This window comes from Sorex araneus, chromosome 4 (assembly GCF_027595985.1).
Source record: "Sorex araneus isolate mSorAra2 chromosome 4, mSorAra2.pri, whole genome shotgun sequence".
NCBI lineage: Eukaryota > Metazoa > Chordata > Mammalia > Eulipotyphla > Soricidae > Sorex > Sorex araneus.
Window position 1 is genome coordinate 48,892,189 of NC_073305.1, and position 18,329 is coordinate 48,910,517.

The window sequence follows — 18,329 nt, forward strand, 5'->3', positions numbered from 1 at the left end:
TCTCCGAGGCTGAAGGGGAGTCCCCAGCTGAGCCATGTCGCCTGCCCAGCCCTGTTCCCCACAAGGGTGGAGTTATGAGGTGAGAGACCAGGCACTCACCCAGCCGTTGCACAAAGAGAGCCTGAGCCACTTCCACCTTGTCCTCCCCATGCCCACCGAGAGGGTTTGCGCACAGAGCAAAGACTGAGAGAGGGAGAGTAGAGATTCAAGGTGGAGAAAGAAGGGACTGTCATCAATGAAAGAACTTGGCAGCAGCAGCTGGCCCTGGACACCATTCTACCCACCAGGCGGGTCACCCACTCTCAGGGCCCCAGGAGAGGGGAAAATCTCGGAGAGTGAAACCCTGGGGAGCAGAGAACCAGGAGCTGCCCCAGCGCCCAGCACGTGCCAGTCTCACAGACCCCTCTAGCTCCCCAACCCCCCAACACCTCTGCCCGTTTGTTTAGTCTTACAGAAGTGGTACCCAGGGCCTTTCAACTCTGCAGGCATCTGCAGAAATGTCTGACATGAGAACAAAAGTTACCAGTTACAAAATTCAAAGCTTCCAAATCAATACTTAAGTGTCTATAGAAAAGGAGGGGGCTGGCGTGATAGCACAGCGGGAAGGGCATTTGCCTTGCATGCAGCCAGCCCGGGCTTGATCCCTGGCATCCCATATGGTCCTCCAAGCACCACCAGGAGTAATCCCTGAGTACTCCTGGGTGTGGCCCTCAAACAAACAAACAAACAACAACAGGGGCTGGAGCAATAGCACAGTGGGTAGGGCGTTGGCCTTGCATGCGGCCGACCCGGGTTCGGTTCGATTCCCAGCATCCCATATGGTCCCCTGAGCACTGCCAGGGGGTAATTCCTGAGTGCAGAGCCAGGAGTAACCTGGTCACATCGCCGGGTGTGACCCAAAAATTAAAACAACAACAACAACAACAACAACAACACAAGGAAAGTATCTCTGGAAAAGGGCCGGGGAGATGGCGCAAAGGGCTGGTGCCCAGGCTGAACTCGCAGGTGGCCTGTGGGTTATCCCCAGCACTCCTGGGACCCACACCTGAGCACTGAGCTGGGGGTCTCTCTTGAGCACTGCCAGCTGTGGCCTCCCCAACCAAAAATAAATAATACTCACAGAGCACGCTGCTATGCGGGTAACCAGCAGCAAATCCAGCACACAAGGTACTGACGTCAGTGGAGTCTGTGCTCTGCATGGGTTTGACAAGCTGTGGAGAGACGGCCAGGTCGGGTGGGGGGCGTCGGGGGGTGTGGAGTGGGGAAGGAGCTCCAAAGTGGCCGAGTGTGCTGCAGCCACAGAGGCGGGGCTGAGCTAAGACTAAGCAGGCACTTGGTCGGTGAGAACCTGTCTCATGAGGGGGAAGACCCTCTCTGTCAGTTCTAGCACTTTCCACTTAAGCCACACTGCCCAAGGAGGTCCGAGAAATGAGCGGGGAAAGAATGACCTTTCCGGACAGGGCGCCCCATCTGGAGGGAAATAACCCTTGCACCCACAGCCCCGCAAAAAGGCACACTGCAGTAGGAGCCCCTTTTTCCAACTTGACTCGGACACACACCGACGCCTCTGGTTAAAGACAAATGGTTCTAAATAATGGGACTGACTACACTTCAGTAATTGGGGTTGTTAGATGATGTGAGTCAGTGAGACTTCCTCCCCTCTCCCCCTCAATTCTTTGAATAAAATCCTTCCTGTTACTCTGGAAAGTTAATTAGCAAATGAAATATTGACACCATTAAGGACTAATTCACCCAGGTACCATACATGGTAAAACAAATCATTTTTCAACTGCATCTGGTCAGTTGCCGAAGTCTCAGTCCCTTCCCGGAGAGCCACGAATAGGCCGTGAATAAAGTGAACTTCCAGGGCTGGAGAGGTAGTACAGCAGGTAGGGTACGTGCTGTGCAGGCAACTGACCGGGGTTCGATTCTCAGCACCCCGTATGGCTCCCCAAGCACCACCAGGAGTGATTCCTGAGTGCAGAGCCCAGAGTAACCCCCAAGCACTGCTGGGTGTGGCCCCAAACAAACAAAAAAGTGGAATTCCAGAGTAGACTTCTGGTTCAGTCGGATCTCAGGAGATTGTCTTCGAGAGGTTTCGAGGGGATCCCTGATTTGATGCCTCAGCTCATCTCTGCCCAAATCGGGTCCTTCTGACAAGCTCCACGGGCCTTCGGACTTTTAGTTTGCCTCCCAGACCCTCCCTTAGGGCCACAGAACCTCAGACAAGTAGTGTCCAGGGTCCATGGCTCACTCTATGGACTGCACTGTCACCAAGATGCCTCTGCCCCCCCCCACGCCCTCCCTCCCCACCCCCCACCCCCCCATCCCCGGGAGCAGCAACCGGTGGGCGCATCATGGGTTTCCCTGCTCTCTCCCTCCTTCTGGGCATGGCTTCTCCACGGCTGAGGATCACGTCCTGCCCCATTTTCTTGCTTCAACTGCCTTTGGTTTCGATACGTAGTTTTCTGCTTTTTTTTTTTTTTTTTTTTAAAATCCAGGACCTCACACAGGTGAGATCCGTGCTCTAACCACTAACCGGCACCCGCATCCTCTAACTGACCTCTGTCCACACAGGGCCACACAGCCACACTCGGCACCTCCCGCTCACCCAAGCGCCTTCTCCTGCAGCGCCTGGCTGCAGGTGGGTCTCGTCTCTTTCTCAACACCACCAGGTGCTCAGGAGAGAACCCCCAGCAGTGGGGCTATTTCACACCACAGAGACTTGAGGCGCCGAGTTCGGCTTTGGGGGAACTGGGTTTCCAGACTCTGCCCCAGCTAGGGAGAGCGGCCGTGGGGTGAGGACAGTCGCGGGTGCGGACTCCCGAAAACTCACACCGCCTCAAATCTCAGCCTGGCCCTCGTTGAACAAATTAATCCTGATCTGTCAGAACAAGTACTTCATTTTATTTATTTTTAAAATTTTTATTTAAAAAATTGTATTGAGGGGCTGGAGTGATAGCACAGCGGGTAGGGCATTTGCCTTGCACGCGGCCGACCCGGGTTCAAATCCCAGCATCCCATATGGTCCCCTGAGCACCGCCAGGGGTGATTCCTGAGTGCATGAGCCAGGAGTGACCCCTGTGCATTGCTGGGTGTGACCCAAAAAGCAAAAATAAATAAATAAATAAAATAAAAAATTGTATTGAATCACCACGAGATACAAAGCTTTCATGATTGAGTTTCAGTCATACAATCACCAGTGCACATTTTCCACCACGATTGTTCCCAGTATCCCTCCCGCCACCCCCACCCCACCCTACCTCCTGCCTCTGAGGCAATTTCCTTCTTACTTTCTCTCTACTTATGGGCATTACCTGTATTTGCAATACAGGTACTGAGAGGCCATCATGTTTGGTCCTTGATCTACTAAAAGCACACATCTCCCATCCCGAGCAATCCCCCCTTCTCCATTCCAGCTGCCTTTCCCCCCAGAACATGAGAAGCATGTCATTTTAAAGTGACCCGGTCAAAGACCAGGCCAGATAGAAGAGAAAAGAATAAGCGCTGTGGCCCCTTTCAAAGTCGGGAGTCAGGGCAGAGATACTATAGGGTTCAATCCCTGGCACCCCACTTGGTCCGCTAAGCCCCATCAGGAGTGATTTCTGAGAGCAGAGCTAGGACTAAGCCCTGAACACCGCTAGGTGTGACCCCAAAACAAAAACACCAACAAGTAATTAAAGTCAGGATTCACCATGTGGGCCCAGCCTGGGTGTAAAGAGAAATGCAACCAGGAGGAATGCAAATATGTCACGGGCTTTCTATTGGCCCACCTTCCTTTTAAAATTTTTTTTTTCTTTTTGGGTCACACCTGGTGATGCACAGGGTTACTCCTGGCTCTGCACTCAGGAATCACCCCTCACGGTGCTCAGGGGACTATACGGGATGCTGGGAATCGAACCCGGGTCAGCTGTGTGCAAGGCAAACGCCTTACCCGCTGTGCTATCGCTCCAGCCCCTTCCTTTTAAAATTTTAAGCATTTTTTCCCCCTTCTTGGAAGGAGGAGGGCTGTGAAAGTTCTTTACAAAGATGTAAAGGAAATCTTTGTTTAAAAATCAAGGGCATGCCACGAAGCCAGCAACACAGATGCATATTAAAAAGAATAAAAGAGCCAGGAAGAAGGCAGAATGAGGGTGTCTTCCCCCAGGGAATGGGCCAGGGACACACACAACCGCAGGGCCAGGTCACAGCCCAACTTTGTGGCACTCAGTCGTGTCACAACCCTCACTGGGGATGGGCCTCGTCTGAAGCTGACACATGTGCGGTTAGAGCAGCGCAGCTCACGAGAAGGAATCCTACCATTCTCACCACCAGAGGCGACTTCCTTGCCGAAAGGCAAGTGCTTTCGAGGTCTGTTTCCATGGGGAAGCGGCTATAGAGGTACCACAGAATTTTAAGTGATGCTTAAGGCTAAAGTGTGTTTCCCCACCACCACAATCCTTCCTGGGTAAAGTGAGGCACCTCAGCACACACAGGTGCCAGGGAAAGCACCAGCAGCTGCCTTCAGGCCCAGCTGGGTCAGAGGGTGCCGCCCTGCTAAGGACCTGGACCCACTGGGCCAAGAACCCAGAATGCCCAGGCTCGGTGGAGCAGGGAAACACTCAGGCTTGGGGGCGCACCTGGGCCATTTTCCCATTGCACCCCTCACCTTACCCTGCCCTTTTTTGTTGGTGGTGGTGACACTGGGAAGAGTGAGGGTCTCAGGGCATGAATAAATAAAGCTGGGGGATTTGGGAGGCAGGTAATGACACTGCCATCCAAGACGAATTTGTGCACACAGCTTCAATCGATAACCACGTTCCTCAAAGAACCCATACTCTAGCGAAAGGTGCCAGGGAAGCACGCTGGGTAAGTGGCAGACCCCCAGGCCCACCCCTCGTGTTCTGGGGCTGGAATTCAGGGGCGGTCTCCAGTGCTGGGTCAGAGGGCCTCACTCAGTAAGATGGACAGAGAATGTATGTAGTCTATATTCTGAGGAGCTGGGGCCGGAGTGATAGTACAACATGTAGTGTAGGGCGTGTGCCTTGCATGCAGATGACCCGGATCCAATCCTGGCGTCCCATATAGTCCCCCAAGCACCACCAGAGTAATTCCTGAGTGTAGAGCCAGGAGAAACCCCTAAGCATCGCTGGGTATGACATATATATATATGTATATATATGCATATATATGTATACATATGTATTTATATAAAAATTAAAATACACACTTATATATATTCTGAGGAGCAGAAAAGATATACCTACTCAAGTTATCATCTGTGCCATGCCACATAAGCAGCCACGTGCCAGAGAGATAGTCCAGCACTTAAGGCACTTGCCTTTCATGAGGCCAACCCCGGTTCAATCCCCAACACTACATATGGCCCCTCTGAGCACTGCCAGGAGTGTTCCCTGAGAGCAGAGCCAGGACTAAACCCTGAACATGACCAGGTGTGACCAAAGCAGCAGCTATGGCCACAGCTGGAGTAGCATGTGCGTACTGTCAGGTGTGGCTCAAAACCAGTTTTCTTCAAAATCCCCATTTCAAACTGCCAGACCAGAAGTTTTTATTTAGGGGGGTGGCTAAGTAGTGAAAGCTGTGGGGTCAGAGACTAGGGGCCACTCCCAGTGAGATTTGGTCTGGTCAACCGAACCAGATGACTGATTTTTTAAAGTATAATTTCTTTTTTCATGGTCTCATAAGATTACTGAGTTAGCAACAAGGAACAGAATCTAGAGGAGAGAAACAGATTCCCTAATCAAAGAAACATGACTTCAGATTTGTGGTGCCTTTTCACCTGCTGTGTGTTCAGGATCCTAGCATCCTACCTCAGGACACACGCATGCGTCTTGTGTCTCTCCTCACAGACCCAGCTTGGTTCTTCCCCAGTGCCTCCTCTTGGAATTGTACCTGATCTTGTTACCAGCCAGTTTTCATCCAAATCCATTGAGGAATGGGCCGATTCTGCTTTTGCTTCTTCTTCTTCTTCTTCTTTTTTTTTTTTTTTTGCTTTTTGGGTCACACCTAGTGATGCACAGGGGTTACTCCTGGCTTTTCACTCAGGAAATTACTCCTGGCAGTGCTCAGGGATGCTGGGACTCAAACCCGGGTTGGCCATGTGCCAGGGAAATGCCCTACCCGCTGTGCTATTGCTCCAGCCCCCTGCTTTTGCTTCTTGACAAGGAACTGCTTGATCCTGAAAGTCTTGTGGGAAGACTGGCAAGGAAATGCAACTCATTCAGACATTAGATGAGAGTCATTGTGCGTTTCCAAAGAAAAGGTGCACGGGCACACAAGTGTTCGGTGGCTGAGAGCAGCCTGCCCAGACCGGTCCACAGCAATGGACAAAAAACCCAGGGAACAGTGAAACAGGGCCGGCCAGGCCCTGGGCTGGCCGGTATATAGTTTCTCTCTCCTCCCTCGCATAGTCTGATCTCTCCTCTTCCAGCGCATTCATAGTCGTAGTTTTGGTCACAGACCCAGTCATCACAGTCCCATCATCCTAGTCTCCTCGTATACCTCAAAGACCTCTCCTTCATTCTGTTCTCTTTATCTCTTCTTCTCATCTCATTAGAGTCTCATAGTGCTCTACTTCCAGTCATCGTCATCACCCAGTCCTCCTTCTAGTCCCAAAGTCTCCAGAGTCTCAGTTCTCCTCGTCTTCAATGTCTCATCATCGACTTTCTAGTCGCCAAGATCTCAAAGTCCCTAAGTTCCCCTTCTCCTCCTCTAGTCTTCAACGTCTGGTCCTGACTTCCTAGTCCCCCGTTACAGCAGCTATACAGAAACCATGAAGGGTGGGGATACACAAAACTGGGACTGAACATTATCATAACAAACAGATGTAAAGTCACTCCTTTAGGAGACCAACTCAAGGACAAATTTTCATCTGAGGAGATTACTCCAGATTACTAGGAGATCCGCTCAAGGGTGGGATTCCACCCAGGGTGTATTGCTTTCTCCTTTCCTCAGCTGGTAACCCATTAAAAGTCATAATAAATTTACTTCTCATCATATTTCTAATCATAGTGTATGAACACAGTAAGAGGCATATTAAGCCACGCTTAAAGGTTGGCTCTTTCTGGGGACATCTTGCTACATATTCCAGACCACAGTCTTCAGGCCAAGTTAGTCTTTCCAACCCCTGCGGGGTCCTTATTCAGTTACTTCTTTTAGGGTCATGAGTTTGTCTATAAGTTAAGGGTCATAAGTTAAGTGCTCTAAACTTATAGTTAAGTATTATGGCACTTGGCCTGGCCCATTTCGGTGCTAGGGTAGCTCACAGCTTGCCCTGGGTCCATCAGTCCCACACTGGGACACTGCTTTTGGGGTGCTAGGAACTAAAGGCAACTGAGGCTTAAGCCAAGTAAATAGGAATGCCCAGGAGTAAATATTATTTTGGAGTCAATTAACTCCCATGTTACAAAGCATAGCATGAATTGTCTTCCTGTGTCTACATAAAAAAGGCATTGTTAAATAAACCATGCAAATGACATAAGGGAAAGAGAAAAGCAATATAGGATTATTAGTGCCTGATAGAATTGGGTATGCCTCAGGGGCACTGTTGTGGGAGTAGCTCAATAAACCTTAAGTTCCCCGTGGGAGGAGCAAGGACAACCCAATGTTATCCAGCAAGTCACGGTGAAGAGCCACATTCACACCATGATGATGGAGGAGAAAAGGAGAGAAAGTTGAGTATAATTTTAAAAATATGTGTAATTTCGGTGACATGATTTGAATAATGTTAACTTTTTTTTTTGCTTTTTGGATCACACCTAGTGATACTCAGGGGTTACTCTAAACTCTGCACTCAAGAATTACTCCTGGCAATGCTTGGGGGACCATGTGGGATCAAACACGGGTTGGCTGCATGCACAGCAAATGCCCTACCCACTATATTATCACTCCAGCCCCTAAACTTGCTGCCCCTTCACCTCCTTGTCCCCAACCCTCTGTCTCCATCCCTTCCCATCCTTCCCTTCACCCCGCCCCACCCCCCCCCCCCCACACACACACACACTGCCTGGTGGTATCAGTTTTGCAAGGGTTTGCCCTCCTTCAAATAATATCAATTCCCTTGTTCTGTTTCTCTGTATACCACAGATGGGGGCGGTCACCTGGTATTTGTCCTTCTCCCTCTGGCTTATCTAGATCAACAGGATACCTTCTGGTTCCATCCTCAGTGCAGTGAGCTGCTAAGATTTCATCTTTTCTCATGTTGCATTGTATTGCATTGTGTATACATATATATCCTTTTAAATTACTGTTTTTGTGTGTTCCTGAGATTTTTTCAAGGAGTGGAGTCACTGGGTCTAATGGAAGCTCAGTTTCCTGCAATCCCTCCACACCGCCCCCCCCCCAAAAAAAAAACCCTCAGAAGATAGTTTTATTTACAAAAGAAAAGAAAGGGGAAAGGCAGGACACCTCCCACAGAAAGGTCCCCTCCTCAGCAGGACTGCCTCACAGACGGTCCCCGACTGATCTGCACAGACACTAAACCAGACAACATCCCCGTCAATGGTGGATGAGGGCTCTTCTCACCGCACCCGGCAGCACTGGGCGAGGTGCCACTTTCACCGGTGTGAGACGGTATCTCGCTGTCATTCTGACTTGCACTTCTCTGGTAACAAGTCACAGTGAACGCTTTCCTGTGCCTGCTTGCTGTCCCTGCGCCTTCTCAGGGAAGTGCAGGCCAGGGTACTTACGCTCAGCTCTGGCAGGGGACTCCAGGGCCACACCTGCAGTGCTCAGGGCTGCTCTGAGGTCTTTTTTCTCGGGGGGCAATGGGGGAAAGGGGTTGGGCCATACCCAATGGTGCCCAGAGGCTGCTCCTGGCTCTGTGCTCAGAAGAGACCCAGTGTCCAGGGGACCATATGTGGCGCTGGGGATTTGAACCAGGGGCAGCTGCACGCAAGGCAAGCATCTTAACCCTGCATGACCTCTCTGGCCCTTCACTTGCATGTGCTCTTTTGAGCCACACCTGGCAGTGCTCAGGGGCTCAGTACTTGGTATATCACTCTGAGCAGTGCTAGGAATCAAACCTGGGCCTCTTGCATGTGGCTTTCACCTACTCTGGGGAGGCGTGTGCTGGCCCAGGGACAGGACCGTGGAGATGAGGCCTGACCACCCCCAACTCTGGGAAATGTAATCTGACAGACTTCACGTTTGCATCTCTCAGATTTCTCACTGAGTATTATTTTTCCTTCCCTAAAAACCCAGACCACAGTGTTGACAGGGGGGAAACCACAACTCCATTTGTTCTTGTTTGCTGCCTAACTCCCATCAGGCCTCTCCATCAACAAACTGTTCTGAGACAGAAATGCTCCACCTCTTATTCTGAGCCAGATGAATATTAACATAGTTTTGCTAGAGTCTGTAGATTCTAACAGCAGTCATATCCAAAGGAATGAACAGAAAGCTTGTAAGACAAAATGGTGAAAACAACAACACAACAAAAAAGAAAACCCAACCAGGGGCTGGAGCGACAGCACATCGGGTACAGCGTTTGCCTTGCACGTGGCTGACCCGGGTTCGATTCCCAGCATCCCATATGGTCCCCCGAGTACCACCAGGAGTAATTCCTGAGTGCAGAGCCAGGAGTAACCCCTGTGCATCGCCGGGTGTGACCCAAAAAGCAAAAACAAAACAAAACAAAAAACAAAACAAAAAAAAACCAACCAGTTGTGTCTATTCTGAAAGGCCTTCTTGGTACTTCCTTAGAAATGCAAATCCTCTGCGTTGGACACTTCTCATGGGCGACAGTGCTCGCCCCTCCCCTGGCACACCCCCAGTTGGTCTCATGCCGCTGTAGACCCCCAGCAGTCTCCTCATGGGAAGCACAGTCCACCCACCAACGGCCTGCAGTTGGTCTGGTGCCACAGGAAGTCATGTCCACTTACTGGAGAGTCTGGACGCCCCTAACTGAGTCCTAAGAAAGTGAATCAGTTTGGTCTCCGTAAGGAAGACTGTCCCCAGAGTAGCTGCCAAACACAAAGTCCCCACGGCGATGTGTGCCAGCCGGGCCAGCCAGCCGCGCTCACAGCAGAGGTACACCTGCGGAGAAAGCCCTGGTCAGCACCGTCTCTGCTCCCCCCTAACCCACCCCCACCCCCTTCCCAGGGGCCCTGCTGTCCCGGCCCAAGTGGGCAAGAAGGGAACGCCCGGTGTGGGGGATGGGGAACAGCTGGCAAAGGCTGCAGGAGCTCGGGGGGCGGGGTGGTGGTGTCTCACCTCTGAAACTTGGGTGATCCCACCACTGAGGACGAAGACCCCGAGCAGGGCTGGCGACAGGCGCAGGCTGGCCAGAGGCCTGTGGGGGCTCTTGCGGAAGTAGAGGTAGATAAAGTTGAGGCTCTGTGTGATCCGAATGCCCATGTTAAAGCAGTTGGCCAAGATGAAGCCCACGCTGCCAAACCAGTGGGTCAGGAAGTAGGCCGCCACCAGGAACGAACACGACAGGGCCAGCATGGTGCCATTGTACCTGGGGAGAGGAGACGGGCAGAGGCGGGCAGCGGGGGCCTGTTCCAACACGAGCTCACTACCCAGAGAAGTGGACTGACTCCAGGATTCCCAGGCAGCGCCCCAAGCGCCCACCACCCAACTGGTGTTTGTAAGAGACTGCCAGAGAGCATGGGACCGGCCCCCCACTCCCCAACGGAAGAGCAAGGACACGAGCAGGACACTGTAAGGGAAGGGTAGGAACACACAAGTCCCGGCCAGGGGCTGGGTGTGCCTCAGGGGTGGGGCGCAGACCATCTGGCAAGCCTGAAACTCCGGGTGTGATCTCTGGTACAACATGTCCTGCCAGCTGTGACCCTGGTGGTCCCTGAGTACCCCTGGGAATGGCCTCGGGTCCCCAGTCCCACTGGGTGTGATTCCCACACCAAGAACAAAAAGAAAGGAAGAACGTCTCACTGAACCTCGGGTCTCCTAAGTGAAGCAAAAGAATAGGCCTGACGCACGGGACGCTGCTTCTGGGACGGGACTGCGGTGAGCTGGGCTCACCCCGGTGCAGAGCACACACGGCCTTTCCCGGTCAGACAGACGCGGGGACAGACCCAGGATGTGGGAACTGCCAGAGCAGCGCTAACCCGATTTGGGGCCCTACGCCGGGCACCACTGCCTCTGGGGACTGTAGTGCCCTGTGCTCTCGGCGTGGGCCTTCCCCGTATGAAGTGCCGCCAGGGAGCGAGGCCGGAGTGGGCCGGCTGTCCCCTCGGCTCACTCGCGCCCAGCACTGCTCTCCGTCTCTCGATCTCTCTGGATTCTGGGTGAGGGGCACTGTGCCCTGCACTGCTATTCCACACAGCACACGGCTCAGGGGGCAGCAAAGGAAGGTGAGTTGAGCCGAGGCCGACCAGCTCCCTGAGACCTCCGAAGGGCCTGGACTGCCACAAACAAACGTCTCTAGTGCCCAGGGGGTACGCCAAGTATGGAGCTGTTGTTGGGGATACCAAATCCCGTAAGGCCCCCACGCAGTACCCGCTGGGTAAGGAAGCCTCAGGGGCCACCCCAGGCTCTGAAGCTGAGCTGGGCTATGAGAGCAAGCAGTCAGAAGCACATGCACACACATGCGCGCACACACACACAGGGAAGGGATGCTAGAACCCTCGAGAAGGAATTTATATGCTTCTCTGTTGAAAATCTTTATTTATTTGCAGCTGTAGGGACTCAACCCAGGAATTTACACTGCTAGGCAAGTGCTTGACCACTGAGTCATACCCCTGGCCCCAACGTAGGTGGCTTAATACTTTCTTCTTCTGATAGCGGGACCCATCAGAGGAGCAGTCCTGACTTTCTTTTCCAAATATATACAGATATGGGGGCCAGAAAGCTAGTACATCAGTAAGGTGCTTATTTTGTATACAGTCAATCTGGGTTGAATCCTCGGAACCCCATATGGTCTCGTGAGCCTGCCAGGAGTGATCCCTGAGTCCAGAGCCAGGAATAAGCCCTGAACACTGCCAAATGGGGCCCCCCAACACACACACACACACACACACACACACACACACACGTTTCCCCTCCCCTTTGGAAAGCAACTCAAAAATTAGTATTATGCTTGAAGGCAATAAAAAGTATAATTAAAAGAGAATGGCAGGTCTTACCAGAAAAAAAAAACAACAACAACAAGGTAATAGAGTAACTGCCTCAAGCAAAAGGCTTAATTTTTCTAAGATGAAAACAGCTCTTAGGTCTCACCTTCCTATTTTAATAATCATTAAGTGATTGATGCTAACAATATCTCTTCATGAGCCTGGCAAAAAATGACTACTTATATTATTTTTTCTTTTCTTTCTTTTTTCTTTCGATTACTTATATATTTAAGAGTATATAAGACAGTCAATATGTTTTACATAAAAAGTATTCTGAAAAATGGAAGTTCTAATTCATTTAAAAATTTTTTGGTTTTTGGGCTACACTAGGCCGTGCCCTGGCACCATTCCTGGTGGTGTGCGGGGGACTGTGTGTGCTGCCAGACCCAGGCCCAGGCCAGCTGTGTGCAAGGTGAGAGCCCTACCCGCTGTGCTATTGCTGCAGTCCCCCAAACAGAGCTCTTTACAATTAAACTTAGTTCTATTAAAATAGAACTTTTAATCTTTAAAATAAAGGGGGCGGGGGACGGGTAAAGAGTGAGTACAGGGGTTAAGCCACTTGCTTTGCACACAGCTAGCCCTGATTCAGTCCCCGGGGCTGGCTCTGGTCCCTTGAGCACAGAGCTAGGAGTAAGCCCTGAGCACTGCCAGGTGTGAATCCCCCAAATGAAAAGAAGATACGGACTTGGAGCATTTCTCTATAACTTTAACTATCTGAAGTAATAACCAGGTCTAGACTGCGGTTGTGGTCGTGAGCCAGAGACAGAAGGGAGGTAAGGCATTTGCCCTGCATGTGGCTAACTCCAGTCCAGCCCCCGGCACTGCTTATGGTCTTGAGTCCTGCCAGGAGTGATCCCTGAGCACAGGACCAGGAGTAAGCCTGAGCACTGCCAGCTGTTCCCCCAAAACCAACACGAAAAAACCTGCTTATAACCTACAAGCAGACGAGGAAGTCAACTCACTGGGCTGTGCCAGAGCAGGTCTAAGCACCGAAAAGCAAATAGAATCGCGTGGATGTCCTGTGAAGAGCTGGGGGCTGGCCGCCCCGTCAGCCAGCCCCACCAAAACACACTTCAGTGGTAGTGCTTGTCCATACTCTGACTGCAGGGCCCACTGGGGGTCACTGGGTACTCCCGCTCATGCTTGCCAGGGGCCGCACTCCTGGCTGCAGTGCTCCTGGTGTCCAGAGGTCGTAGTCACAAGGGGTTGCACAATGCAGTTGTGGTGCTTATGTGCAGGGATCACACACACTGCTTCCGCACTGGGGCCAAACAGCAGTGCTGGGGGTCAAACCTGGGTCGGCTTCATACAGGGAAAGTGCCCGACCCACTGTGCTCGCTTCTGGCTCTCAGTGTGTTTTTTCACTGGTTGTTCCTTTCTCACCAGAAACCTCCTGAATCTGGAAGATTCCATGGCCTCAGCATTTGTTGTTAGGAGGCCCAGGGAACCTGCCAGACTGGGCTGGGACCACTGCTCGAGGCTCTCATTCCCAACGATGATGGCTACAGAGACACAGCAAAGCCCCCAGCTTCCTGGCGAGGCAGAAGACCAAGGTGGGGAGCAGGAAGAGGCTGCTCTGGGTGACAGAACAGACTCCTCTTCCCTCATCCCCTCTTGTCCCCTTTGAATCAACCCTATCTTTTTTGGGGGAGGGAGGGGGCATACCTGATGATGCCCAGGGCTCATTCCTGGCACTGCCAAATGTGGGTCCTGTATTCAGGAATTACTCCTGGTGGTGCTCGGGGAACCATATGGTATGCTGGAGATCGAACCCAGGATGGCTGTGTGCCAGGCACGCACCCTACCTGGCGCAGGCCCTGAATCAATGCTTTCATCCCGCTCCGCCACTGGGCCCTGAGGACCCCCACAGCACTGAAGGATGCCAGAGGGTGCTTGGGAAGATGCATGGGCCCAGGCCTCAAAGGACAAGGCCTCACCAGGGCCGCCCGTTGTCCTCCCCGCACTCACCCTCCAACTCTCCCCTGCCGCTCCCTCTGCTTCCGTCCCCCTCTCACCCTGGACTGAAATGATGCCCTAAGACACTGCCTTGCCATTTTGTGGCATTTGAGAACCTGGACAGGGATGGTTTGGGGCATGGGTGAGAGGCCCAAAACCAGGGCTTTCTACCTGATTGCTGAGGAGTTTTTAAAAAGCGTTCCCAGGGGCTGGGGCCTGGTTCTGAGAGGGGAGTGGGAGAGAGAGATGGAAGTGGAGTGGGCTAGAACCTGCATTTCTAACAAACTCTGTGTGGGATTCAAATTCACACCTGGCATCAAACTCTGCCACAGGGTACGGGCCAGAGGTCCCGATTAGGATCAGTGGATGGAAAAGCCACCACAAATGTGTCTGCACATCTCGGTCTCTCTCCAGGGGGAGGAGTCACCCTCACCCCGACTCTCGATATCTCACAGGGGCCTCTGCTCTTCTGTCGGAGCACTGAGCAAGGAGAGAGAGGTGGGCTAGTTTGCTCGATGCCTGCCTCTGTGAACCTGAACCAATATACCCGTGAGGCGCAGGCTTCTTCCACAAAGCGGGTGAGAGCAGCCGCGGCCTGCTCTGCGGGCGAGGGGCCATGCGAGTCGCCGAGGGAGCACCCCAGAGAGCTTCTGCAACGCACGGCCAGGATGAGAGAGAGGACTGGCAAGGTTCTTCGATGTGAGTCAAGGTGTCTTCAGGGCTACCCACCTGTCAACCTCCTCTTTGCTCATGGCAGCAAACGTAAAGCACTCGGTCACTCCATTGACGGCAAGCAGCAGGACATAGAGACTGTAGGTACGCAGCAAAACAGGACCTGCACAAGGAAACAACCCGGAGAGACCCAGGGCTCAGAGAACACTGCCCCACACTGGCCCATGAGCCCCGCAGGCACCGTCAGGAGTGGAAGCAAGTCAACCCTCCGGTCGTGATGATCTGGATGGGCTCCCTGCATTCCACGCTCCCGAGTAAGACAAGCAGCTAAACACCAAAAGGAGGGTTGTAAGTAAGTGCAGGCCTCTTGCTTAATAACCGAAAGCGTATCTGGCCAGCAAGTAAATCTTCCCCTTTTTAGTCAACAGGAGAGACATGTAAGCTTGACCTCTCAACGGCTGTGGCGGCTCTTCCTGTTCAGAGAACCTCAGTGCAACAGGCCCTGAGAAGAGACTTTGAGGGAATGGGCGGAGCGATAGTACAGAGGGGAGAGCATTTGCCTGGCATGCGGCCGGCCTGTGTTCAATCCCTGGCATGCCATATGGTCCCCCAAGCACCACCAGGAGTAACTCCAAAGTGCAGAGCTGGGAGTAACCCCTGAGCATTGCAAGGTGTGACCCAAAAAGTCCAAAAGAAAAAAGAAAAAAAAAAAAAGAAAGACACTGGGGAGAAGCCTTGTGTCCCAAACAATAGGAAACTATGATAACAGAATCTGCAGAGAATCAGGGCCTCTGATGCTTTCTTCTAAAACAAAGTGATGTGGTTCTATAGCTAATTAACACACTTAGATAAAATTCGCTAATGAAAGTTCAGGCATTTTAAAACTGGGATTGATCCTCTCTTTGAAGGCATTCAAGCGGCAGCCAAACAATTTCTAATATAATAATCCATGTACATCCCACCTCTGGCCCAGCCACTGCACACCTAGGAACGCACCCAATCGCAGTGAACGCCCGCGTCCACAAAAACACTTGTACAGAAGCAGCTTTCTTCAAACTGATCACTGACAGGAAAAAAGAAACTGTGGGCCCTGCAAAGAAAATCTTGGAAATCAGGGGCTGGAGTGATAGCACAGGGGGTAGGGTGTTTGCCTTGCATTCAGTCGACCAGGGTTCGATTCCCAGCATCCCATATGGTCCCCTGAGCACTGCCGGGGGTAATTCCTGAAGTGCAGAGCCAGGAGTAACCCCTGAGCATCACCGGGTGTGACCCAAAAAGCAAAAAAGAAAAATATTAGAAATCAAAGAGAAGAAAACTACCAATCCATATGAAAACGCAAATCTCAAAATGTTTACATGAAGGGAAAAAGAAGTCACATACACCGAGAAAAAGGAGGTGCCATGTGACTCCATTTGCCTGAAAATCCTTTTCTGGAGCAACACTGATAATCTCCAGTGACAGAAACCGTAAGTGGCTGCCTCTGAGGTGGAGGGAGCAGCTGGCGGGGAGGGTCCCGGAGGCTTCTGCAGTGAGGGGGGATGTGCTGTTTCCATTTGGATGATGGTGGCATGGGGCACATATCTGGCCACATTTAATAAACTCCCCCTTACGGGTTCAGAATTTCAGTTCATGTACATGAGCCTCAATGAGGAAAAATAAAAATGCAACCACTGAAAAATGGGGCGAGGGGACTGCAGGTCCATAATCTCTTTCTTGTGGGTCAGTGGCCGTTCCCGTGCCTGGGCCCCTTGGCAGTGTGGCAGCAGTCAACAGCGACCAAAGCAGTGCCAACGGCACAGCCCTGGGACCCAACCAAAAGCTGTTCTCTGTGACTCTCTCTCTCGAGGCTGCATCTGAGGTCATGTCGCATTATTCCCCAGGTGGCTGCAGAAAGTGGCCTGTCCCCCACCCCAGCCAAAGGACCACCCTCAGGCCTGTGGCCAGTGTGAGGGTCTGCTCTTCTCTGTACTCCGCATCGGGCACTCCCGTGTGTCTGAGAGCAGGAGGCAGAGAGGCTGCAGCTGTGAGACTCGGGGATACAAAGTCTCGCAGGAAACCGTGATTCAAGAAAAGGGAAGTGAATCGATTTGGTGGAAAGAGGCTGAGACCGGGGAATTCAAGGACGGCACTTCAAGCCAGGGACTGTCTTGAGGGGAGTTACTGAAGGACTTACATCCCCTCCTCAGCCCCTGCTCCCACACAGGCGGAAATCCTAATCTCAGATATCTTCAAATAGGACATCACTTAGCAAGATAATCAGAGAAAGGTCACTAAGGATGGATCCTAACACCTTTGGATTCAGGCCTCCTTGTAAGCTGTGGGTATTCGGGGCGAAGACAGGTGTGTTTCCCAGTGGAAACTGAGGTGCAGAGTCCCGGGAAGTCACACCTGGCTGCAGGATGCCAGGTGAGCAGATGTGTCCAGGAAGCTGCCACCCAGCAAACATGCCACCCAGCCCCTTCTAGCCTCCAGGAAGCTGCCACCCAGCAAACATGCCACCCAGCCCCTTCTAGCCTCCAGGACGGGAAGATAACACATTGCTATCAGTTTTAAGTTATCTAAGTTATGGCATATTGTTACTGCAGCCCTAGGAAATGAATGTGAGGACCAAGAGGATGATTTTTTTTTCTTTTTGGGCCACAACCGGCGATACACAGGGGTTATTCCTGGCTCTGCACTCAGGAATTACCCCTGGCGGTGCTCAGCATATGGGATGCTGGGAATCAAATCCGGGTCGGCCGAGTGCAAGGCAAATGCCCTACCCGCTGTGCTATCACTCCAGCCCCTGATTTTTTTTTTTTTTTTAAGTAAAGGAAGCACAGGGGCTGGGGTCTATAGAAAGAGCGGGTGAGGTTCTGAGTCCCTGGCACCACACGGCCCTCGCAGAGCACTGCCAGTGTGGACCAAGCTCCAAGAGCAATGGGCCGTACCTTAAAAAATAGTAATGGTGTTAACAAAAGGAAAGGAAAGGAGTAAGAGAAGAGAAACACCTCTGGAATCTCAGACATAGGCGGGAGAATCCAGGGAGCCGCAGCTTTTCTCAAGAAGGGGAGTACTAGCGAGGACGAAGATGCGGAGAAACCTCCAGGGAACAGACACAGCCCGATTCTCTTCAGTCCCAAACAACACAAAGTGCAACCTCAGTGTCTCCAGGAGGGCCGGCCTGTGCAGCATCCCGTCCCCCGGGGGGACAGCAGACCTGAGGACAGCGTCTCAGTTCTAGTCCAGGCCAAGTCCATGAATGGGCAAAGACTGAGCGCCCCGGGGCCTGAGGACAGGGCCGCAAGACGCCCCCACCACCTCCCAGAGAGCTGCAGGCCTGGTGACAGGGCCTCGGAGAGCACAGCCTGCTGGGCGGGATACGAGGGATCTCGGGGCCAGGAAAAGATGACATTGGTCCTACAGGTGCCATGGTGGCACTCCACGACACTTGTGTCCATCAGCGACAGAGACGCCAGAGGCCAGACAGTTCTCTAGATCCCTCTCTCTGAAGAGAATCTTTCTGATCATACAATGATTTCAGTTATTTAACTTTTCTGTTTTGGTTTGGGGGTGATACTTAGCAGTTCTCAGGGCTTATTTCTGACTCTGCTCTATGCTCAGGGGTCACCCTGGTGGTGCTTG

General features: G+C 52.1%; 1 protein-coding gene across 1 annotated transcript in view; it reads right to left on the bottom strand.

Annotated features, from left to right (window-relative positions):
• Positions 1-8,021: 8,021 nt before the first annotated feature.
• Positions 8,022-18,329, bottom strand: part of RFT1 (RFT1 homolog) — a 41,111-nt gene continuing 30,803 nt past the window's right edge. Inside the window, exons 11-13 of the mRNA XM_004615096.2 lie at positions 14,763-14,868; positions 10,213-10,462; positions 8,022-10,035 (exon numbers count right to left, since the gene is read on the bottom strand). Of these exons, the coding sequence (XP_004615153.2) occupies positions 9,868-10,035; positions 10,213-10,462; positions 14,763-14,868 (524 nt within the window). The 3' untranslated portion in view covers positions 8,022-9,867. The remainder of the gene's footprint in view (positions 10,036-10,212; positions 10,463-14,762; positions 14,869-18,329) is intronic.